Below are 23,125 nucleotides of genomic sequence, written 5' to 3'. Positions count from 1 at the left end.
ATTTATCGAAATATAATGGGCTATGGGAGAAAATAAAAGGCTGCAAATAGAAGCGTCCTCTTTTTAAAATTAAAAATTTCCATTAATTTTCCCAAATCTCCTCATTATACCCTCTTCTTCCAAAACACAAAACCCACCCAAATCAAACTCAAACAAACAATCGACGATCACTTCCTTCACATAACCCACTCAACTCCAACCCGCCGCCACTCCTCTGTCTCTGTCGCCATTCTCCACCATCCAGCCCGCCATAGCCACCACCGCCACTCCTTCTTCTCCTCTCTCTTCAAGGTATCGTTCTCTCTCTGTCTCTCTCTCTCTCTCTCTCTAGCTCTGCGTCTCTCCCGCTCTCTCTCTGGGTATATACATACAATAACGGCAATTAGATCCCGTGTTTCTGTAGCAATATTGGTAATTAGATCCCGAAATTGGTAACTGCATGACCTTGGACTGTTTGTTGTGTTATTCAATTGTTTAGATACTCTGGAGAATTGTGGTTCAATAATCTAGGTTTTGTTAGTAGTTTCTGATTTGAAAGCAATGGTGCTTATTACCTACGTGATGTGTTGTGTGCAAAATGAGGGCACGTCTAGTAGTTTCCCTTGCGGATGCGTTGTTGGTAGATCGAGAGTCCGTAGTCGGATGCAAAAAAAAATTATGGAAGACTTTCAGTTAAAACATGTGTGTGCGCGTAAATAATTCTTTAGGAGGCCAGAGATTAGGAACCGGAACTAAGTGTGGTTGATGGGGAAGGGTGATATTGATTGCTGGAAGCTTCTGCGAAGTGTTTTTTATTATCTATGTGATGTGTTGTGTGCACAATGAGGGCATGGCTAGTAGTTTCCCTTGCGGTTGCCTTGTGTTTTTAGATCGAGAGTCCGTATTCGGTCGGGAACAGAATGATAAAAGGCTTTCACTCAAACATGTTTGTATGTGCGTAAAGAATTCTTTTGGATGCCAAAGATCAGGAACCGGAACTAAGTTTGGGTTACATTTATTTTGCGAGATAAAAGTAGTATAGAGCATTGTACGTACAAAGGATTGGGATTGGGGAAGGGTGATATTGATTTCTGGAAGCTTCTACGAAGTGTCGTTTTGTGTTTGGCGATCATTTATGGGGAAAACAAGAATAAATCATTTATGGTGATTTGTTTTATCATTTGGTTGCATGTGACCAAATGAAGGGAGCGGGGACTGTCTTGTGGGGATGATTTGGAATTACTTTCTGGTATGGTTTCCAGAAATATTCTTATGCACATCTGGCTGATATGTATGTGTTGCAATTTGGAATTACTTTCAGTTAATAGGTCATTGCAATTTGCATTCTCATGGTTGAATGGGCGACTAGATGTAAAAGATCATTAAGTTGGTGTGGTCTTAAAAGTGAAATTTGATATTTCTTATTCTGCAAAACATTTGAGTTGAAGGACTGGGTTGCCCATGATAAGACTGAACCCACCATTACTCAAAAAACCAATCTACCTTTTCCTGAAATTTTTGCCTGAAAGATTGGTATTGCATCTTAGGATTCCTACAGTGAAGGTAAATGCTCTTGGAAAAACATACTTTGGTTCTAACAGGTTTTGAGTCAAAATATAGATGATAAGCTTTTACATAGTAGATGTAAATGTAGGGAATGGTTTGGATATGATTGAAGATGTTTGAGGTGTACACATTTAAGTACATAGCAAATAAGAATGGTCTAATCGAATCATTGAGATTTTGGGAGTTTATCCAATGTGAACCAAGAATCATCAAAATTAATATCAAATAAGTCAATTACTCAATGTTAAAACTGAGCATTAGAGCATGGTCCATGCACATGCTAAGTAGCACCAACGCGGACATGCGACACAACACTGATTGTCCGACACATTGACACCCAAATTCTTAGAAATGGAGGATACGACACCTTGGGGACACCTTAAATAAAATATGTCCATGTACTTTTAGTATTAGTACATAATGTTTGAAGAAAAAATGAATTTTTTTAAAAATGAGGCTTATAGGAAATTCTACATGTCTTCACTCACTTCTGTTGTTGCATCATTAAGATTTGTCACTGCATCACTCACGATTGTAGTTCAACGAAAAATGATTTATCATTCCAATGTGTCATTGTTGTATTGTAAGTTGTAACTGTCGTCTATAGACCATCATCTACCATACAAGAAGAAGAGTTCCCTAAGCTTTAACTAGATTTAACTACTCCATCTGATACAACATGTGCCATAGTGTCTATATTCGATAAAGTGCCCTCAGAATGTCCTGAGCATGTTCTAGAGTATCCCTAGAGTGTCCTAGTGAACAAAATGGAAAATGAAGTATGACATTTTTGACTAGCTTGTTAGACCTATGTTTGTAGAATGTTCGAAGAGTGTCGGGTGTGTGAGAAGTGTCAGTCTGTCAGACACGGGTGTGTGATCTTTGACCAAGTGTTTGTGCTTCGTAGTGCATAAGCATACACAATTCTAAATGTATTAGATTCCAACCAAATAAGTTATAGAAAAATATTAAAATAACCAGTTTTGTATTTTTATTGTAAAAATGTCACATGTCTAAAGCATGGGAGGTCCTTTAACAGAGATAGCTCTTGTCAAAACAACTACTCCCATGCGTCCCAATTTGTTTGTCCATTTTTTTTACTTTTACATGTCCTTAAATGTGTGTCCAATTTTTAGTTGACTTCTAAAAGTTACCTTAATGCCCTCTCTTCTAAAAACCTATGTATCGGAGAAAGTACCTTTACATTTAATGCCAGAAAAGTAAGGGTATTGTGGGACCTCAAAGCTTTTTGATTGTAGTAACTTGATCCCTTAATATGAATTCCACAATTGGATAAACGAATTGGGACAGGGGGAGTAATTGTTATGGTATGTCTTATAGCGTTTTGACAAATTTTGGTATGCGTGTAACTCCCGCTTCATTGTACAAAGTGCCTGCTCATATAAAGCTATAGATGGTGAGTACATCAGTGAATCCAAAGCATGCTTAAATAAAGCCCAAGTCATCTCATCAAACATCTTCCTACATTTGGCATATACATTTTGCCCAATATGCCACCGACATAGAAGATGGCTGGCTGTTGGGAACACTCTTGTAATGGCATTCACTAGGGCTAACTCCCTACCTGTCACAATAACACCGGGAAGTTCATCGGGATCCATCATACTCTTCAAATTCTCCAACACCCACGTATAGTTTTCCTCTTTCTGCCTATCGATGAATGCAAAGGCGGCGGAGAAAGTCCTCTCGGTGGATGTAACGCCAACAATCTGGAGCAAAGGAAACCTGTATCTGTTGGTCTTGTATGTGCAATCCATTAGCGACACCCGAGGAAAAGCACGCAACGTATCACCAGAAGTAGGATGTGACCAAAACAAGTCCTTCACACAGTCATTGTCATCTTTCCGGTTAAACTCGATGTACCCATATTCTTATAACTTAGCCAATAGATATTGCATTTGAGATCTCCCTGCTCACTCCTGAAGCCCATGCTTGTAGCGTGCATTGTAGATGGTTTTAATTGTACTTACATTGAATTCATCCTTGCCCTTTGTTAGACTTAGGGTCTCTCTCGGTTTAGACAATGACGAAACACACATATCCACCAACATAGTCGACTGCTCCGAAGACAACCTCCCGGGATAAGCGTGCCCCTCAAGCTGTTCTGTGGGAGGATGATTGTGATTGCCGTTGACGACAGTGACAGTCCAACCTTCCAATCCCTTAACACATCTCAATTCAAACGGGCATTCACATTTCTTAGTTCCTGTGACGCGTGCCATCTTCTTTGCCTTCGGTTCTTTGTCATTCTCTTTGACATTGCCTCCTTTGTCATTTGCCTTGTTGATAAACGGTCTATACTTTCCACTCTGTTCACATGAAAACCGCATCCTTAGCCTTCGGTTCTTTGCCATTCTCTGCAACGCCTTTATGTAATGTTCTAAAAATCGCTCGGCGTTCGTCGCTCGGTCGACCACCTTCAAGCTTCAAGGCCTTTTAATCGCCGATTAATCGGCTTGTAGCAATTAATCGGTTTTATATACACACACACACACACCCCAATGACAACCCTTATGAAAAAGTAGTAAAGTACTACAAAATAACTAGTCAATACAATGAGAAGTTTAATGTTCATAGTTCAACTTCATAACAAAGGAAACCAAATACGAAATTACTAGTCAATTACAAACCAAATAAAATCAAGTACGGAATTACTAGCCAATTACTCTTTACTCATCCTCTTCTTCCCCATATCCATCCATAACTTGGTCTCCATCGGACTCAAACTCAAAATCCTCATCTACCTCCTCTTCGGGATCATCTTCCGACAAAAAATCTTCCTCATGTAGCTCTCGTACTCCCACATTTCTAGTACTTCTTCTATGTTGGAGGACTTCATCCGCTCCCGTAGCTTCCCCGATCATCTCCCATGTAAGTCCCGAAACCGGGTCTTCTTCATCAACATCACCACCTTCCACAATCCATCCTTGCGCATGTGTTGCTTCACTAGCACGTAATACATCATTCCCCTTTCTTTTATTGTTGATGAGTCTGGCATTAAATTGGACATACACTAGATTGTTCAACCTTGTCGCATCTAGTCTATTCCTTTTCTTTGTATGTATCTATACAAAAAGGAAAAAATCCTAAGTTAATATAATTCTTGTCCGATGCATATTTATATAAAGAAAGAGATAGAGTGTGTATGTATTTACTCCCTCAAAAGTGCTCCAATTTCTCTCACACCCCGATGAACTTGAAGTCAAAGAGAGAATTCGAGTGGCCATTCTTTTCAAATGGGGTGTATGATTGCCATAGTTAGACCACCATCCAACTAGTCATGAAAGAAAGCACAAAAAAAAAATATTACTAAGTAACTTAGCCAAAAAAAAAAAACACTAAGGAAAGTAACTACTTATTTACCCGGATCATAAGAGTCATTGTTCGTCGCACATCCCATTGTGGCTAATGGTCTTCCAAATCCACCTTCTTTGTTCTTGTACTTCAACAATTCTCTATTGATGACTTCATCTTGAACATTGACATCATCGGGAAAGAAAGCTTCAACACAAGTAAGAACCCCATCCATAATGATAGGATCATCTTGAATGGTATGATCTTTGTAGAAGTAAAAAGGATTCAAAAAGTAACCCGTCAAATGCAATGCACTATCTAACCGACCCTTGGCTTTCCCATCAATGACATCTAGTATTGGCCGGTAGTTAGTCTCAACTTGCTTGTATGCCCCTTTGATCTCTTCTTTTGCGTTTTTGAGCTCACCATATACGAATCCCATTGAGGGCTTCCGATCCCCGTCAACAAGTCGAAGAACCATAACCAACGGACCAAACACTTTCAAGCATAAGGTTACACCATTCCAAAATGCCGTACTCATCACGGTAGCAAATGCCGTTTTCCCCTTTGGGCTCTTCGCCCATTTACTCTTGTCCCATGCGTCACTACTAAACATTGCCCGCAATTCTTGTTTCTTTTCCATCAAGCTTTGCAAAGTCAAGAAGGCTGTCGCGAATCTAGTAACACCCGGCCTCACTATGTCTCTGCTCTCCGTATATTTTCTCATCATCGCCAATGTATTATGATGAGCATAAACAAAAATAGTGAACGCCTTGGCTTTATCAATAATTCCTTTAAACTTGGATTGCTTACCGATTCCTTCAAGCATGAGATTTATTGTGTGGGTGCCGCATGAGGTCCAAAATATGTTAGGCCTCTTGATCTTTAGCAAATCTGCCGCTGCCATATTGTTGGATGCATTATCCGTGACTACTTGAACTACATTTTGTGCCCCAATATCTTCAATGAACTTGTCAACGTATTCAAAGATATACACCCCCGTGTGTGATGCCTCCGAATCTTCCTTCGAAGAAAGAAAACAAGTCCCTTGCTTACAGTTAACGCACAAGTTCATAATGCTTCTCCTCTTTCGATCGGTCCAAGCATCCGTCATGATTGAACAACCCGTCAAAGCCCACTCTTCTTCTTGCCTCTTGAGTAATTTTTTTGTTCTATCCACCTCCTCCTTCAACAATGGCTCTCTTAGTTGGTATTGGCTTGGAGGTTCGTATCCCGGTCTAAATTGGCCAACCGCTTCAACAAAACGTTTGAAACTATCATTGCCTATGGCATGAAATGGAATACCGGCTTCGTACACCCATCGAGCCAAGTATTGATTCACTTCATGACTCCTCTTCTTCCAAATTGAATCTTTTATGTTTGGTTGTTTTACCTTCTTGAATCCACTCGTAGTCGTGTCAGAAGAACCAGGATTGATCTCTGTATATCTATCTAGGGGACCAAGAACATGGGGCCTCTTCCTTGAACCTACATGCTCAACTTCATCATCTTCAAATTCATCACCTTCTTCATGTACTATATTAACTTCCCCCCTAAGATTAATGCCTCCTTGCTTCTTCTCTTTCTTTTTAGCTGCTGTCTCATCAAGTGCCTTCTTACACTTTAATATATCTTCCTTGCTTGCCTTAGTGCATGCGGCAACGTCTCCCTTAACCTGAGCTATGTGTTTTTTCATCCTACTAACCCCTCCAGTATACTGATTCCCACACAAAATGCATCTTAGGCGGTCCTTATTTTTAACATCCACAATAACTCCATACTCCCATCCAACATCATCCGAATTTCTTTTCAATATTGGCTCAGAATTAGAGGCCTCTGAAGATGGAATATGAGTGGGATCCATTGACATTTGATATCAATATAGTCTACACAGTAACACACAAAAAAAAAAAACAAAACAAAAAAAAAAACAGAGAAGAAAGTAAAGAAATTGTTAACTGTTAACATGATTATAAGTTAAGATTTTACACTGTGTTAATTGTTAACACCAAACATCACTACTGACAACACTTTGTTCTAAGATTTAAAAAAAAAAAAAAAACACTTTGGCCACTGTCCAGACTAGCCGGCTGGTAGGGAGTCTATGGACTTACAAAATAAAAATGAGTTACAGGCTACAGCAGTGCGAGAGAGAAACTGTGAGAGAGAGAGACCATACGAGAGAGGGAGAGGGAGAGGGATCGAGGATTCGAGAGAGAGAGAGAGAGAGAGAGAGAGAGAGAAATTACAGCAGTCTGACGGTGATGGAAGGCGACGGCGATGGCAGCAGGCAGCGGCGGCGGCGGCGAAGGCAGGTGGCGGCGAAGGCAGGCGGCGTCGGCTTCAGTCCACGTCCAAGATCGATCGAGACTGGGTAGTCTGGGTTTGGGTAACAAAGCCCTAAACAGGATTCGAAGGAATTGAATCCTTTTAACTGGGTATAAGATATAAGTTACAGTTACCCCCCTTCATTTTCCAAAAATACAGATTTGACCCCTTTTAATTGCCTTTTAACCGATTAATCGCCTTTTAACCGATTAATCTCCTTTTAATCGATTAATCGATTAATCGCCTACTAATCGCCTACCGATTAATCGCCGATTAACGCCAACTAACGCCCCGAGCGCCAAATCCAGCCGACTAGGCATTAATTTTATCGGAGATGGCAAGTTTCCGATTAATCGGCGATTAATCGGCGATTAATTCCGCCTTTTAGAACACTGGTTTTGGTTGCAAATGAGTGTGTGGACTCACGATTGAAGAGTGGTATCCCGGGTATCATATGCAAGCTGGACATAGAGAAGGCTTATGATCGTGTCAATTGGAACTTTCTTCTCTACATTATGCATCGGATGGGTTTTGGGGAGTAGTGGAGGAGGTGGATTAGTTTTTGCATCTCCTCTGTCAGAATGTCAGTTTTGTTGAATGGGACTCTGGCCGGTTTTTTTCAAACTTCTAGAGGTTTGCGTCAAGGCGATCCTCTCTCCTCTCTCCTTTTTATCTTAGTTATGGAGGTGCTCAGCAAGACGATTCAAAAAGCGGTCGAAGGGGGCTTTTTACATGGCGTCGAATTGGGAAGGGGGAATGGTTTGAGCTTGTTGGTTTCGCACATTCTTTATGCCAATGATACTCTTTTGTTCTGCAATGCAGAGCTAATGGAGGTGGGATAACTTAGATGTGTTCTTTTGTGCTTCGAGGTTGTTTCTGGACTTAAAGTGAATTTGGGAAAATCTAAAATGATCCCTATTGGGGCAATCGACGATATTGGACCTCTTGCTCAGATTTTGGATTATAGGGTGGCGTCGCTCCCGACAGAGTATTTGGGATTGCCACTCGGTTCAGCCTTCAAATCAAAGTCAGCATGAGACAAAGTTGTGGAAAGATTTGAAAAGAGGTTGGCGGGTTGGAAGCGTCAAGATATTACTAAAGGAGGCAGACTCACTTTAATTAAAAGTACGCTCTCTAATTTGCCCACTTTATTTCATGTCCTTGTTTGTTATTCCGGTTTCGGTTGCAAAAAGGTTAGAGAAGATCCAAAGAGATTTTCTTTGGAAAGGTGTGGGGGAAGAATTCAAGTATCATTTAGTTGATTGGGATACGGTTTGTGCTCCTATTAGAGAAGGGGGTTTGGGTGTGAGGCGTCTAAAGTTGTTCAATCAAGCTTTGTTGGGCAAATGGCTTTGGAGATTTGCGTGTGAAAGGGAGAGATGGTGGAGAACGATTGTAGTAGCTAAGTACGGTAGCGAGTGGGGAGATTGGTCGGCCCTCAATGTGAGATTGCCTTACGGGGTTGCGCTATGGGGGGGGGTATCATGAATGGTTGGGATGCTTTTGAAAAGAATATTCATATGGTGGTTGCGATGGGAGTAGGATGAAATTTTGGGAGCATTTGTGGTGTGGGGATGTCAGATTGCGAGAGGCTTTTCCGAGTATATATCTTTTGGCTCATGATAGAGATACAAATGTCTTTGATTATCTCCATTTTCAGCATGGGGCTCCCGTTTGGGATATTCGTTTGCGTAGGGATGTGTGCGATTGGGAGGAGAATGCTTTGATTACTTTGCTTCAAAGAGTGTATGATATTCGTAGAATAGGTGAAGGGGAAGACGAGATGCGTTGGAGCTTGTCTAAATCCGGATCTTTCCAGGTGAAATCTTACTATCAAGCTCTTTGTAGGAGGGTTACTTCTTCCTTTCCGTGGCAAGCAATTTGGAAGATGGCGGCACCGTTAAAGGTGAGTTTTTTTGTATGGTGCGTGGCTAAAGGCAAGATCCTTACTTTGGATAATTTGATCCGAAGGAAGCAAATCATTGTGAATTGGTGTTGTATGTGTAAAAGGGATGCAGAAACAGTCGATCACCTTCTAATTCATTGCCCGGTGGCGTGGGAGTTATGGACTTTGGTGCTTTCTTGGTTTGGTATGCAGTGGACCATGCCTAGGAATGTGATGAAACTATTAATTGCTTGGATAGGTGCTAAAGTGGGAAAGAGAAGGACGCGAGTCTGGACAATGATTCCTCTTGGACAATGATTTCTTTTTGCGTGATGTGGTTTATTTGGCGAGAAAGGAATTTTAGGTGTTTTGGGGGGTAGAAAAGCCCATGTTTAGATTAAAAAGTTGTTTGGTGAATAGTTTGTATAGTTGGGACAAGAGAGATTGTAATCTATCTCTTGACCAATTTTTAGACTGGTTTGAGATTTTCCACTCTTTGGGGAGTGTATAGGGCATTTTTGTCTTGTGACCTCTTTTTGTATTTGGGTGGCAATCCCTTTATATATATAATTATTTACTTATCAACAGCCATGCTGATCTTGTCATAAGAAAATGATGCTCAAGCATATCCATGCATATCCTATACAAAGGCACCCTAAATGCACGAAGCAATTGCCACTATGGGGTTCGAGGAAGGTCACATGTATGCAGCCTTACTCGGTAAAGGAGAGTAAAACCATATACCTATATAAACGTACCTTAACACTCGAACAAACAAACAATTGCTAACTTGTACAATAAACCTTAATGAGAAAGCTTGGAAAATGCCAAAAATTCTGACAAAATGCATATGAAAAGAAATCAGCCAAGACTTTGGACAACGGAATGAAATGGTGCTGCAACTTGACTCAAGAAGACACTCCGTACAACTCACACCAATACCAGCACCAAACCCTACTGCAAGAGGGAAACCTTACAACTGAACCCACCTTTAGTCAATCTTCCAAATTCTCATTCCCTTTTCTATGCTTCCTTCAGATATTTAGGCATGAACTATGCCATGATAAGCACAGAAGTTGTTTGCAGACAATCCCACCCTAATTTATTACTTCACTTACAGGGGAGTTTCTGGTCTCACCAATTCAAAAATTTTGGTGCAATTAACGAAACTTTAAACACTTATCAGGGGAAACAATGATCCAACTGTTTTCACTTGTCTGATAACTCAAAAAACCAAAACAAAATAAAACTAGTGAAACACAGAGTGGGTCAAGAAAACAGAATTTCAGTAGCCAAAATCCAGATAAGAGAATGGGCACCAAAATTGGAAGTAGAGACAGAAGCCGGGGGGGAAAAAAAAACTAACAGCAAAATCCCGCAGAAATCGCAGTACTAGTTTTTTTTTTCCTATGACTCAGGTGTCTGGGCTAGTTTATGCGCACCTTGACTAATCCTGGAGGACCAATCCCACCGCCCACTTGTAGGGTCCCCAATTAAGGCCAGAGAAAACCTAGGCATGGACTAGCCCCAATGGAGTTCATAACACCTGACAGGTTTCAAACCTTAGGGAGCAAACCCCAAGTCCCATGCCTTGACAACTAGCCCAACCCCAAGAGGTTAATCACAATTTTAGTTTTCAGGCTGAATACTCACAAGTATAGTTATTTTGACTGTTTTTGCTGAAATTCATCTTGCATACACAATCTGTCCATAGATTGTCTGTGTCACGAGTCGGATTCCTGCCTATATCACCTTGATAACTCCATTCATCTCTACTCTGAGACGGAGATTATCATCAAGCATAAAATGCAGCCCCCGTCCGAGAAATCTCATGATTGCAAATTTCCCATTACACAATCTCACAAAACCATAAGAAAAGTATGAAATTGAAGCCGACTGCCGCATTCGCACAATCACAACCAGCCAGTTCTCCTATTGTCAAAAACCAAAAAGATCGAATCTTTTTTCCAACCTGTGGATTTCACGATCACAAAACCTAGCAACAAAAATTGCAATCACAAGCTGGAGCTAAGCAAAATCGAGAATCCACACTCCATGGTGTTAACCTTAATTCTAAAAGAAATCCCCAATTTCACTTAAACAGGAAACCCTATATTTTTTGAGTTTGAACATGTTCTAGGATTAAGTTCTAGTGGCGAAACCGAAGTTCTGCTTGACACGAGAGAGAGAGAGAGAGAGAGAGAGAGAGAGAGAGAGAGAGAGAGAGAGAGAGAGAGAGAGAGAGACCTTCCCGGTGGTTGGTCGATTTTCGCGAAGGGACTGGAGCCGGTGGTGGCGGTCGCCGGTGTGGCCCCTGGTCTCCTCTGATCGCCCCTGGTCGCCTCTGAACTTGTCGAACTCCTCTCTCTCTCTCTCTCTCTCTCTCTCTCTCTCTCCCCTCGAACCAGATCTGGTTGGGGAGAAACGAATTCAGCCTTCCTTTGTTCTCACTGTAAGCTGACGTGGCGTGGGACCCATCTCCACGTCAGCGTGCTTCCATAACAACAAAGATCCTCTGTGATCATATCTATTTTCGCAAAAACAATTTCACAGAAATCATCTCCGATTATAAACTAACCAGCATTCGATTGATATGATAATTCAACATGATTTATCTTCTTGACACGATCTACAACTTGAATAGCCTCGATCGTAAAGATAAACCGTGATAAAGTTCTCAATTTACAAATAACACATTGTACTCCAGAAAATGTTTGATTTAGTGAGGCCGAATCTATTTTATTAAATTAAAATCTACACAAATCATTTCCGATTATGAAGTAATCGATATTCGATTCACATCATTTTTAATATGGTATATTACAATCGTTCTCCACCATCTCTCCCTTTCACACGCAAATCTCCAAAGCCATTTGCCCAACAAAGCTTGATTGAACAACTTTAGACGCCTCACACCCAAACCCCCTTCTCTAATAGGAGCACAAACCGTATCCCAATCAACTAAATGATACTTGAATTCTTCCCCCACACCTTTCCAAAGAAAATCTCTTTGGATCTTCTCTAACCTTTTTGCAACCGAAACCGGAATAACAAACAAGGACATGAAATAAAGTGGGCAAATTAGAGAGCGTACTTTTAATTAAAGTGAGTCTGCCTCCTTTAGTAATATCTTGACGCTTCCAACCCGCCAACCTCTTTTCAAATCTTTCCACAACTTTGTCTCATGCTGACTTTGATTTGAAGGCTGAACCGAGTGGCAATCCCAAATACTCTGTCGGGAGCGACGCCACCCTATAATCCAAAATCTGAGCAAGAGGTCCAATATCGTCGATTGCCCCAATAGGGATCATTTTAGATTTTCCCAAATTCACTTTAAGTCCAGAAACAACCTCGAAGCACAAAAGAACACATCTAAGTTATCCCACCTCCATTAGCTCTGCATTGCAGAACAAAAGAGTATCATTGGCATAAAGAATGTGCGAAACCAACAAGCTCAAACCATTCCCCCTTCCCAATTCGACGCCATGTAAAAAGCCCCCTTCGACCGCTTTTTGAATCGTCTTGCTGAGCACCTCCATAACTAAGATAAAAAGGAGAGAGGAGAGAGGATCGCCTTGACGCAAACCTCTAGAAGTTTGAAAAAAACCGGCCAGAGTCCCATTCAACAAAACTGACATTCTGACAGAGGAGATGCAAAAACTAATCCACCTCCTCCACTACTCCCCAAAACCCATCCGATGCATAATGTAGAGAAGAAAGTTCCAATTGACACGATCATAAGCCTTCTCTATGTCCAGCTTGCATATGATACCCGGGATACCACTCTTCAATCGTGAGTCCACACACTCATTTGCAACCAAAACCGCATCAAGAATTTGCTTACCTTCAACAAAAGCATTTTGAGTCTCTAAAACCACCTTTCCAACCATCTTTTTCAAACGAATAGCCAAAAACTTTGGCCAACAACTTATAAGCACCCCCAAGTAAACTGATGGGTCTGAAATCCCAGATGTCTTGTGCTCCTCCCTTTTTTGGGATCAAGGCCACAAAAGAAGCATTCAAACTTCTTTCAAACTCCTTAAACCTCCAAAAATGCTCCCATGCAGCATGGCTATTGGAACCAAGTTGTTTCTATACTCCTTTCAAAGCAAAATCTATGTGGGTACTCTATAATCATGGTGGCCTAGACAAAGAAAAATGAACTTGTGAAGCTTTGTAAAGACTCGTAGATATTGAATTTTATCCTACTATTACTCATTAAGTGCACATTGAATTTGGGGACTGAAGCTAGGGTTTGAACAGATGGTATAGAAATGTATCTGCTTAGACTTATTTAATTGATTGAGAACAGTGTGTCTGGAAATGGTATTGGGAGGCTTCCTCAAAACAGGTTGTGCCTACCGGCTTCAATAGTTCTTGAGAATGAAAGACATCATCATTTTTTGCATAGTAACTCTACAGATGATTATATTGAAACAAAACTCTTTTTCTTGATTAAAATAGAATCTGCTGCTGCCTTTTGGGTTTGAGGGTGCAATCATTTTCTAGCTTTTACCGTCATCCCATGATACAATCTTGCGTATCGTTGTGGAAAGCAAGTCTGGATTCCATGTTCTGGCAATGGAAATCTGAGTGGGTGGATTTTTTTTGGTTTCATTTAAGTGCACATAAATTGATTTGGGTCTCTAGGCCTGCTCTCTCTGAGGCTATTTGGCTTTGATTTGGGGGCATGGTTTTACAACAAAACGTCCTTGTAGCTTCTCGGTTCTTGAAGGTTTAGGGGGCCACTGTTTTAGTGGTTTTGAGAGCAGTCACTTTGTGCATATATTGCCAAAGGTTAGGTCTGTCTCCAATTATCTCCCGCCCATACCCTATGTAGCACAGACACGAATACGGATATGGACACGGACACGGGACACGGCAATTCTAAAAAAATGGGGATACGGACACGGCAGGGGACACGCCACGTGTGTAAATAAATAAAAAATAAATATATGTACATATATATATATATAATTATGAACCATTGTATATGAATAATTTCACAAATTGTATAAAAAAATTTCAAAGGAAAAATTACAGTTTAACCCAAATGTTTTGAATAATTTCATATTAACCTCCAAAATTTTAAAAAATATTACATTTTGACCCCTAGCCGTGTCCCCGATGCGTCCCCAGCCGTGTCCCCGGCGTGTCCCCGCTGTGTCCCCTATCAAAAAATAATAAAAATTATTGGACACGCCACGTATACGTGTCCCCTCGTGTCCCCACCGTGTCCCCGTGCCCAATACGTGGACACGGCGCCCTTTTGGAGTGTCGGTGCTACATAGCCCATACCCCCAATGATTGGGGACTAGATGGGTTATGTTATGTTATGTTGTATTTAAGTGCATGAACATGCTTTACTTGATCTGTTCTGTCATTGTTATTGCCTTATTGGTGGTATGCATAGTGAGCTGTTTGTTGAAAGTGATTAGCAAATGTTCATGATACAGGGAATGGGTTTTTGGACGTTACTAGAAGGTTGTCTGCTTCTTGCTAACGCATTTGCAATATTAAATGAGGAGCGCTTCCTTGTGCCAAGAGGGTGGAGCTTCCAAGAATTTTCTGGGGTGAGAAGAAATTCGATGAAGGGGCAGCTGATAGGTCTTATTTATGCGGTCCAGTACATGAGAATTCCTCTTATGGCTGCCAACATCGTTGTCATTGCTTTGAAGATAGTTACTGGGTGATTTTCCTTGGTGTGTCATAGCCGACGACAACAAAGTTATTTTCCTTTTGGGAAGGTGTTTATTGAATTTAGTCTAGATCTCGTTGTCTCTACTTGTGATGTCACGAAAAGCACAAATCTTTATCATTTCAAGTTCATGTGGAAGGTAATTGGTTATGAAGCTATAATGTTTTGATTGTGGAATAGATTGAGTTTGTGGTGGTGATATTTCTTGTTTTCATAATGTTGGTTTTCCAAAAATAGGAGAATTTTATCATTACGTTGTGATTACAAATGTGGATTCTTTGTTTTGAATCCAGGAACAGTGTTTTCATTACACTTAATGAAGCAAAACAGCGATCGCTCACCGTTGGAAACGTGTGTTCAATTGTGAGAGAGATGAGTGAAAATGCACATCCCTACTAGCAGGAAGAAGTGAGAGAAGAGAACAAGGAGCGAAGCGGCAAGATATCATTACCTAATACGAAAATAAAACCTTTAATTCTTACAATGAAAACAAAAAGATTTAACTGACTATTGAAATTCATCTACTTAACAACACATCCAACAGACAAAACCATCAATCACAAATCAGCAAAGAGATGGTAAGTCTTTGAGTCAACTGCGATGAGCCTCAGGGCGGCAACTGCTGCAGCAAGTGACATGCACCCAAAGAAGCATACATTGAGCCAGTGCCATGATTTCTGAAGAGAAGTGAGCTTATTACCCTTGGCAACCAAGTACATGTGGTTCGCCAGGATGAAGGTGAGGGGGAACGTGCTGACCGCACCCGTTAGGCTCTCAAAGTCTCCAAGGAATGGAAGTGAAGCAGAGACGAGCGTGGTTATTGCTAAATAACTGCCTCTCACCATGACTCGGAATGATTGGTTGCGGAAAGCCAGTGCACTTCCTTTGATGCCGTATCTTGTGTCCAAGTACTCGTACATCGGGCTCGCAAATATCTGCAAAAGTGTATGGAACTTCTTAAGTTAAGAGCAGTTCTAGTGGTGGTGAGAACCGATAAATGAGACTATTGTCCATGGTAGCTGAAGCTCCACACAAATGTGTAACTTGGAAGCGTGTTCTGCTTGTTCAAGAGCAACTAATAATGGTCCGAATGATTGTGAACACTGAACAGAAAAGGATCTTGCTGGCAATGGCCATTGTCTTTATTGGAGGTAAGTTCCTAAGAAGAAGAGAAACAAAATACAATACATATAACCCAATTAGGAGTTCTTAGTCAAAGGTATCCAAAAATGTCCAATAAGGGTCATAGCTTGTGGTTGTCTGAAATGGTGCATGTCCTTGCTTCTTAGAAGGGGAAGAAGAGAGAAAGTCATCGGATTAAACAAAGAAAAGAATACTTGGAATTGTCATTTAATCTACACACCTATGCATGGAAAGAGCAAATGAATCATCAAATTGGCCCTTTTGACTTCTCCAATATTAGCATCAGTAGAAAATTACCAAAATGAAAGACATGAGACAGATTTGAGAAAAGAAGATGGAATTCAGGATGTTGATCTTTGTAATCCTGAACAAGCTAATCACTGGAATGAAGAAAACCAAAACAGTGCAAGGTAAAGAAGACACATACGTGCAGAGAGATGACGGTTTGCAAGAAGGAAGCAAGGTTGGCCACTACTTTCACCCAAATCGGACCATTAACACTATTAAGCAAATAGGTAGATGTTTTGGATCCATAAGCCCAGTAACCCACAAAAGTCACAGCGTACATGGGCAGCACTCCCACCGTGAACTGAAAGTACAGAGCTTTCATCATGTTCTTAACGACAGGTTGTTTCACGGTCGCCTGTTACAAACAAACAAAAACTTCTTAACATCGAAACTATGCATAGAATATAGAGAAATTCTAATACATTTCAAAAAGTCCATGTGACATAGCCTAGGACTCCATATGTGAACTCAAGTATATACAGTTGAATTCTTCTCTATTTCCTTTGAGAGGTTACCTACCTCTAACATAGTGACATGTCAACTATCATGCAAAAAATTCACGTATCTGTGCCTCACCTGTATCTCTGGTAGCATTCCTGTATTGAACGCAAAAACAAGATTTGCAGATGCACCAATAGTTGTGAATATCTTGCTTATACTGGTTCCCGGGATGCTATAATCCCTTGCCGAAGCTTCAACTCCTGTATACAACACAAAGTGTTAAACCGCAATAATACGATAGTTTATGTGAGCCAACAATATCAATCCCAGATCTCTTTTGCTCTAAAACTCCCAAAACCAACGAGGAAAAAGGAAAAAAATTGCTCTCATCCCGTTGCTTGATTTCACAAGAGGATAAATTGCTTTCATTCCTTGAGATGTTAAAAAAGAGCAAAAACTATTGAAAATGCACTAGCTAAATGCTGGCACAACAAATAGACAGTTACTAAGAGAAGGAAATTGTACCATCTCGAGTGGCCAGCACAATTGCTATGACAATATATATTAGGCTTAAAATTGTTGAAAATCCAAGCCAAATTCCCAGTGCTGACAAATGGGGTGTCGCAAAAGCAAACATGGCACATACAACCCCAGACATTGCAATAAAGTACGGGAGCTTCATGGCATCATCATCCCTAAAAAGAACATAGACAGCCTGCAAAGCAAGACCACTAATTAATAAACTTACAAAAAGCTTTACACACCTCCATAACAGTATTACTGATGTCTTCAAACTCGTATAATACACTTGAACTGCCAAAGGACTATCGAGACTTGTCAGTCCCTTTAAATGTTCATGTTGATGTGTTGACAACAACAAAAAATAGATGACAAGCAAAAAATAGATATAAAGAAGTACTCAATGCTGCTTGAAATATGTCTCCCACATGTATAGTCCTTGTCTAGAAATCAATCAATCAATCAATAAATATATAAAAGGTGGAACCATCTAAATTTGTGCCTGGAAAGATATGCAATAATAACAAAACTGATAAATAGTTGCCTAAAATTTGTCTCAAAACAAATGATGTAACCACAAACTTTACCTCCCAAGATTTAGAATGCAGTTTTCTCAAGACTAACCTTTAGGGCCTGACCAGCCAAAATGATATACCCAACGTTAATCATAAAAAGATTCACATATTGCAAACCCCATGTAAGCGAATAGGCTTTCTGACCTGCAACGACAAAAGCCCTAATAAACCAAAGCATTGGGAAGTAAACGATTGAAGGTTGAACTATCAATCAAGAAATAGGGAATAGATTGATTTAAAGCACAAGGCTTTGAGTCATACCGTATACAAATCCCGCAAGATCTCTGTATCTGATATGCCTTTTTCCACCAAATTCATGGAGCTTAGCAATGAGAGAATTTGCATACAAAGATATAGCTGTGGCTGCAATTAACCCAACTACACCCCCAATCCATCCAAGAGGAACCATGATTGTCCCAGAGTAGCCCAGTACGTAAGCACTGTTGATACCAGTAGTAAGGATAAAACCCACTTGAAACCATGAATCTACAAATACCAGAAACACGTAAAAAAAAAACATGACTCGTTACATTCTAATACACTACTAGTATCCAAAGTCTATTGAAGCAGCAAGTTATAATGATCACCCATGATTCGTAAACCAAGAAATCTTACCCTCCCATTTCCCACTTCTTTTGGGTATATGGTAAACGAAGTGTCAAGATTCTCAAGAACCATGGCTGGAATGAACACTTCTCGGAATTTGTTTTTGAAGACAAAAAACTTATGATTGTCATATTCTATCCTTTCATGTGTGGAAATGGTTTATGAGACTTTGGAAACAACTTTTGAGGTTTTCCTCTGAAATTCTCAAAAGACAAGTTTCAAAATCGCAAAGGAGTTTTTGGTATGCAATCTGGAAAACAGACTCTAAAAACAACAGTCAAACTGGACAAATCCTCAAGGAACTAAACAGCTATACTATAGAAAACTTATGTTTTACAACTCAGTGTGTTCGACCCGATTCTGCACAGCTCGATGAGCAATCACTAGGAACCAATCCACCGTTCACTAGTGGACTCAATTAAAGCCGTGGAAAAATCCCTAAAAAATTATCCCACAAGAATTGATAGCATCTTAGAAGATTCGAACTTTGAACCTAGGAGAGAGCAAACATAAGTCATAGGTTTTGACCACCGAACCAACCCTTGGGAATTTTACGTTAATTAGTCTTCTGCCCTATGCAAGTAATCCTCAACCAACCTTTTAAAATTAGGGTAAATTTTCGTAGTCGTCCCTGTAGTTTTACGATTGTCTCACTTTCGTCCCTCTAGTTTCAAAGTTCTCCAATTTCGTCCTTGTAGTTTGTTTTACGTTCCAAATTGGTAAAATCGTTAACACCGTTAACGAAACTAACGGGAAAAAAAAAATAAGTGTTCCAATTTTCAATCCGTTTGAACCGGTGCGAAGATCTTATTTTTTTGATCATTTTATCCTAAATGGTCGTAATGAATTTTTTGCTCTAAGGCCTTTCAACGAGCACCCGAAGACTTCTTATTTAGTTTCAGGCTATGAAGCACGGATACTCTGAAACTAGTCACGTACGAGTATCGGATACGCGAGGGATACGGATACGCGCCCGATACATATTGGATACGGCAAATAAGTATCCTGCATTTAAATTAAATATTTTTTATTTCGGATACGCGAGGGATACGTGGGGATACGGCAGGATACGTTTAGGATACGGCAGGGGTTAAAATGAAATTTTTTAAAGAATCAAGTACAAATTAAAAGGGAAAAATTGTAATAATAGCATCACTAAAAATATAAAACTTAGGAAATTATGCACACCGATAGATCATTCCATGAACCGGTCGATATTTTCCTACCCTAGATTGCTTGAACCTTTGATCACAAGGTTCTCTCTGTTTTACTGGTGTGGGTTTCTATTGTTTACATTATATAATAAATTATATCTAATACATACACTGGTACATAGATATATGTGTATATATGAAGTATATTATATGCATACCGATTAGTCTATTGCCTACTAACCTGTATTTTTTTTTCTTTTTTACAAAATTCTAATCTTTTGGATGATAAGTTCCTACTCTTTTGAGATTGACATGTACTTCATGCTTGGTATTAGCAATTCAACTACTCTTTTATTTCTAACGACTTCACTTTTATGTCTAGGAGACTAATAATTATAAAAATGTATAATTTATACAGCCGTATCCCCGAAGTATCCGTATCCTATTTTTTTAGGTTTTGACGTATCGCCGTATCCGTATCATGTCGTATCCCGTATCCGTATCTGTGCTTCATAGGTTTCAGGGCTCTATTAGGGTGCTCATTAAAAGGCCTTAGAGCCAAAAATCCATTATGACCATTTAAGATAAAATGATCAGAAAAATAAGATATTTGCACCGGTTCAAACGGATTGAAAATTGGAACACTTTTTTTTTTTCCGTTAGTTTCGTTAACGATGTTAACGATTTTACCAATTTGGAACGTAAAACAAACTACAGGGACGAAATTGGAGCACTTTGAAACTAGAGGGACGAAAGTGAAGCAAAATCGTAATATTTATTCCTAAAACTCATAAATATTCCATCCGATTAGCCGCTAAAGACATGAGATTGCCAGCAAATTCCGTATGAGGTCATTTCTGACATTTTGAACACAATACCTCGTGGAATTGATATTTCTCTCCCTACTTGTCTTGTGAAATTGATTACTCCAGAGACATATACCCTAACTCACATAATCCGCGTGCGCTTGCATGGGAACGTCTTTGGAAAAGATTTTAAATTACTAAAATTAGCAAGAGCAAGGATTGAGAACACGAGCACAAAGCAAGATTGAGAGCGGGAGCCGGGAGCAAAGAGCATTCTCCGGGATTATGTGACTAAGCATATACATACATATGTGTGTGTGTTCAGATATATGCACGTGCAAACATACAAAAACTCGTTTAGCAAAGGAAACTGAAAATGGTATGAAATGGGGAGAGGGAGAGAGACCTTGGCTAATCTGGTGGGCAGTTTCGGGAATTTCAACGGATAGCTGTTCTTCAACGTAGACCTTGCGAGGGGCTGAATCGTCATTATGATGATCGTCCATTGTCACCGACTCTTGCTCCTCTTCTTCTCCGCGCAAAAGCGATATGGTAATCTCCTCCTCCTCCACTATATAATGAGCCAGCGTCTCTCTCTCCTCTTCCCTTTTATATTAAAACTAGGTTTTTGCTGTCGTGCAAGCACGAAGATTTCGTGCCCGTGGAATCTGTTCAAAAGGAGAATTTGTAGCGCTAAATAGTTTGGAAGTGCTTTATATACAGATTAAGAGGTACTGAATACAAAAGCAAACACATAGATATTCAGGTGCAAGGGAAACAAACATGAGCAACTAAGCGACTGGCAAATGTAATGGTGTGAAAACAGAACAGCAGCAGTTTTCGAAAGAGTGAGAAGGAAAGCACACACCTCAGAAATGGATTTCTCCGCTGGATTGAGGAAGATACCAAGCGATGAAGTCCAGGAGCAGCAAGGCAGTAAATTTGCAATCCAAAGGTAGAGAGATGGAAAACGGTGCAGAGTTGGTGGTTTCTAGGCAGAGTTTCTACCTTTTCTGCAAACAAACCAAAACTTTTTTTATTTTTTTTTAATAGGACCAAAACTTTTGAGATGGTGGTAGTACCATGGTTACTGTGGTAATAGTTTTGTGTGTATGCATAAAGGGGAAAAGCTAATCTAACCTTGAGTGGCATAGATGGTACATGCGTTAATGGATTTTTTCAGATATGTGTCATCATTGTTCTATTTTGCTGGCCAATATTCTAAGCTAGTCTTGAGATTTTGAATCAAGTTAAGTGAAAAAATTTGAAGCTCAAACTCCTTAATTCAAAAGACTATCAATAATCCTAATTAATATCGATAGTTATCCAGTGGGGTTTTTTTTTCGATACTTTTATTGTGGTTAAGTTTTATAAGTTTTATGAGAATTTATTATTTTATAGTGATGATAACAACTTAATTAATTTTGTGAAAATATTGAGTGCAGTGAGCTTTTTTTTTTGGGTACTTTTACTGTGGCTAAGTTTTATCAGAATTTATTATTTTACGATGATGCGATAATAACTTAATTAATTTTGCGAAAATATTGAAAGGTTTTTTTGTACTAATAAAATGGAAAAAGGAATAACAGGAAGTAGGTGTAAATTCTCGCTCTTTGTTAACATCGAATCTTCATAGTCGTAAAAATATCTTAATTGATGAATATGCAGGAAAAAAATATTTTACAATTTAAAGTGAACTAACACTTTCCCAAAAGTTATCAAGTCATGGAATATTGAGCAAATTTTTGTATCTGTGATCACTTATTTGCCAAATTCCGATAATAACAAATAGATCTTCAGTGACATGCACATGTGTTAGGAATTTTTTTTTATTTTTATGATACGGCAAAAAGAGTAATGGTTGGACCGAACCACATGTCACTTTAGCAAATTTTTATAATATGTCAGCCTTTAGGCGGAGGCCCATGTGATCTCCTATTCCAAAGCCAACCTATGTCATTATAGCCTATGAGGTAGTTTTTTTAATACACCAGATCGTTTCCAGTTTACAAAGGGCAGAGCCAAAGACGTGGCATTCATCCAGAACACAGCGGAAATCTTGCGGCTCAGATAACGACAGCATGCAGAACCACGGTTTTACGAAAATACCCCCAGCAGATAACCTTGAGCCCCTGCAATCTGGGGATCTAATTGGAAAATTGGACCAAAAATTTCCAACCCTTTTAACGTTCTTTTATTACAAGGTTAGAAAAAATACTCCCTCTAAAGAGCAGAGAGGGAGAGGGAGAGGGAGAGAGAGAGAGAGAGAGAGAGAGAGAGAGAGAGTTCAAAGATTACGGAGAGCCAGTGGATCACGGGCACCCGACTTTAGTAGTAGTATCAACCCGGAAAAAGCGCAGAGAGAGAGAGAGAGATCGATCTTGTGCTCCGTGGTTATTGAATAAATTCTTTACACCGTCGGTGTCCTCCAAATTAATTGTATTGCAACGTATCAAAATAGTGGTCTTAATTAATAAAACATGACGATGTAGTGCAATACAATTAATTTAGAAAAAACAAATATTTACGCCAACAGTATAAAGAATTTATTCTCCCGTAGTTATTACGTAAATCGGCAAAACATAATTAATCGCATCGAATATTTGTTGTCTTTTTCTGATTGATTGAATCCTGTGATTTGATTACGCAAATAGAGGTCGACACATTCTGGGTAATAAACTTGTGGAGTACATATGGCCTAGTAACATCAAGAATCAACTTGTTACGTTCGGCTCCATTCCACTTTCTCCTAAAAAAAAAATTTTCAAAAAAAAAAATTTTAAAATTCAAATATAATGAAAATAAAAAATAAAATTTTGATT

The 23,125-nt window shown here is 39.6% G+C and overlaps 5 protein-coding genes and 1 non-coding gene across 7 annotated transcripts in view; 3 read left to right on the top strand and 3 right to left on the bottom strand.

Moving 5' to 3' along the window:
• Nucleotides 1-4,042: 4,042 nt before the first annotated feature.
• Nucleotides 4,043-6,916, bottom strand: LOC131301254 (uncharacterized). Its single transcript, XM_058327438.1, has 3 exons — nt 4,930-6,916; nt 4,722-4,840; nt 4,043-4,631 (listed from the first exon to the last, which is right to left on the bottom strand). Exons 1-3 carry the CDS (start codon nt 6,728-6,730, stop codon nt 4,236-4,238), a joined length of 2,316 nt encoding a protein of 771 aa, XP_058183421.1. The 5' UTR covers nt 6,731-6,916; the 3' UTR covers nt 4,043-4,235.
• Nucleotides 6,917-12,750: 5,834 nt separating this feature from the next.
• Nucleotides 12,751-14,457, bottom strand: LOC131299817 (uncharacterized). The gene is made up of 2 exons (XM_058325390.1): nt 14,441-14,457; nt 12,751-13,060 (listed from the first exon to the last, which is right to left on the bottom strand). Exons 1-2 carry the CDS (start codon nt 14,455-14,457, stop codon nt 12,751-12,753), a joined length of 327 nt encoding a protein of 108 aa, XP_058181373.1.
• Nucleotides 13,677-13,782, top strand: LOC131302173 (small nucleolar RNA snoR100). Its single transcript, XR_009191645.1, has one exon. It is a non-coding gene; the product is annotated as a small nucleolar RNA snoR100 (small nucleolar RNA).
• LOC131301253 (uncharacterized) lies at nt 14,458-14,972 on the top strand. Its single transcript, XM_058327437.1, has one exon. It carries the CDS (start codon nt 14,515-14,517, stop codon nt 14,764-14,766), a length of 252 nt encoding a protein of 83 aa, XP_058183420.1. The 5' UTR covers nt 14,458-14,514; the 3' UTR covers nt 14,767-14,972.
• Nucleotides 14,973-15,194: 222 nt separating this feature from the next.
• Nucleotides 15,195-21,324, bottom strand: LOC131301252 (proline transporter 2-like). 2 transcript variants are annotated; one of them, XM_058327434.1, is made up of 8 exons: nt 21,172-21,324; nt 20,710-20,971; nt 17,999-18,223; nt 17,787-17,881; nt 17,169-17,358; nt 16,779-16,903; nt 16,342-16,557; nt 15,195-15,706 (listed from the first exon to the last, which is right to left on the bottom strand). In XM_058327434.1, exons 2-8 carry the CDS (start codon nt 20,807-20,809, stop codon nt 15,329-15,331), a joined length of 1,329 nt encoding a protein of 442 aa, XP_058183417.1. In that variant the 5' UTR covers nt 20,810-20,971; nt 21,172-21,324; the 3' UTR covers nt 15,195-15,328. The 2 variants fall into 2 exon arrangements, with proteins under 2 accessions (XP_058183417.1, XP_058183418.1); XM_058327435.1 differs by lacking the exon at nt 21,172-21,324 and having other exon boundaries at nt 17,999-18,177; nt 20,710-20,823.
• Nucleotides 21,325-22,523: 1,199 nt separating this feature from the next.
• The window catches only part of LOC131301245 (ribonuclease H2 subunit A), a 61,060-nt gene continuing 60,458 nt past the window's right edge, over nt 22,524-23,125 (top strand). Inside the window, exon 1 of the mRNA XM_058327426.1 lies at nt 22,524-22,583. The gene's annotated coding sequence lies outside the window, so the exon portion shown is untranslated. The remainder of the gene's footprint in view (nt 22,584-23,125) is intronic.

This window comes from Rhododendron vialii, chromosome 9a (assembly GCF_030253575.1).
Source record: "Rhododendron vialii isolate Sample 1 chromosome 9a, ASM3025357v1".
Taxonomy (NCBI): domain Eukaryota; kingdom Viridiplantae; phylum Streptophyta; class Magnoliopsida; order Ericales; family Ericaceae; genus Rhododendron; species Rhododendron vialii.
The sequence above is the reverse complement of the archived record's forward strand: the minus strand, read 5'-3'. Positions and strand labels throughout refer to the sequence as shown.

What these genes read in the sequence shown, in the direction of transcription:
- LOC131301254 (XM_058327438.1), bottom strand. Translation starts at nt 6,730, where the DNA reads ATGTCAATGGATCCCACTCATATTCCATCTTCAGAGGCCTCTAATTCT. An exon ending in CAATGACTCTTATGATCCGG is followed by an intron (nt 4,841 to 4,929) that starts GTAAATAAGTAG and finishes TTTCATGACTAG; the next exon opens with TTGGATGGTGGTCTAACTAT. An exon ending in ATTGGAGCACTTTTGAGGGA is followed by an intron (nt 4,632 to 4,721) that starts GTAAATACATAC and finishes CTTTTTGTATAG; the next exon opens with ATACATACAAAGAAAAGGAA.
- LOC131301253 (XM_058327437.1), top strand. Translation starts at nt 14,515, where the DNA reads ATGTTCATGATACAGGGAATGGGTTTTTGGACGTTACTAGAAGGTTGT.
- LOC131301252 (XM_058327434.1), bottom strand. Translation starts at nt 20,809, where the DNA reads ATGGACGATCATCATAATGACGATTCAGCCCCTCGCAAGGTCTACGTT. An exon ending in TCTTGCGGGATTTGTATACG is followed by an intron (nt 17,882 to 17,998) that starts GTATGACTCAAA and finishes TTGTCGTTGCAG; the next exon opens with GTCAGAAAGCCTATTCGCTT. An exon ending in AAACCGTCATCTCTCTGCAC is followed by an intron (nt 15,707 to 16,341) that starts GTATGTGTCTTC and finishes ACACTTTTGCAG; the next exon opens with ATATTTGCGAGCCCGATGTA.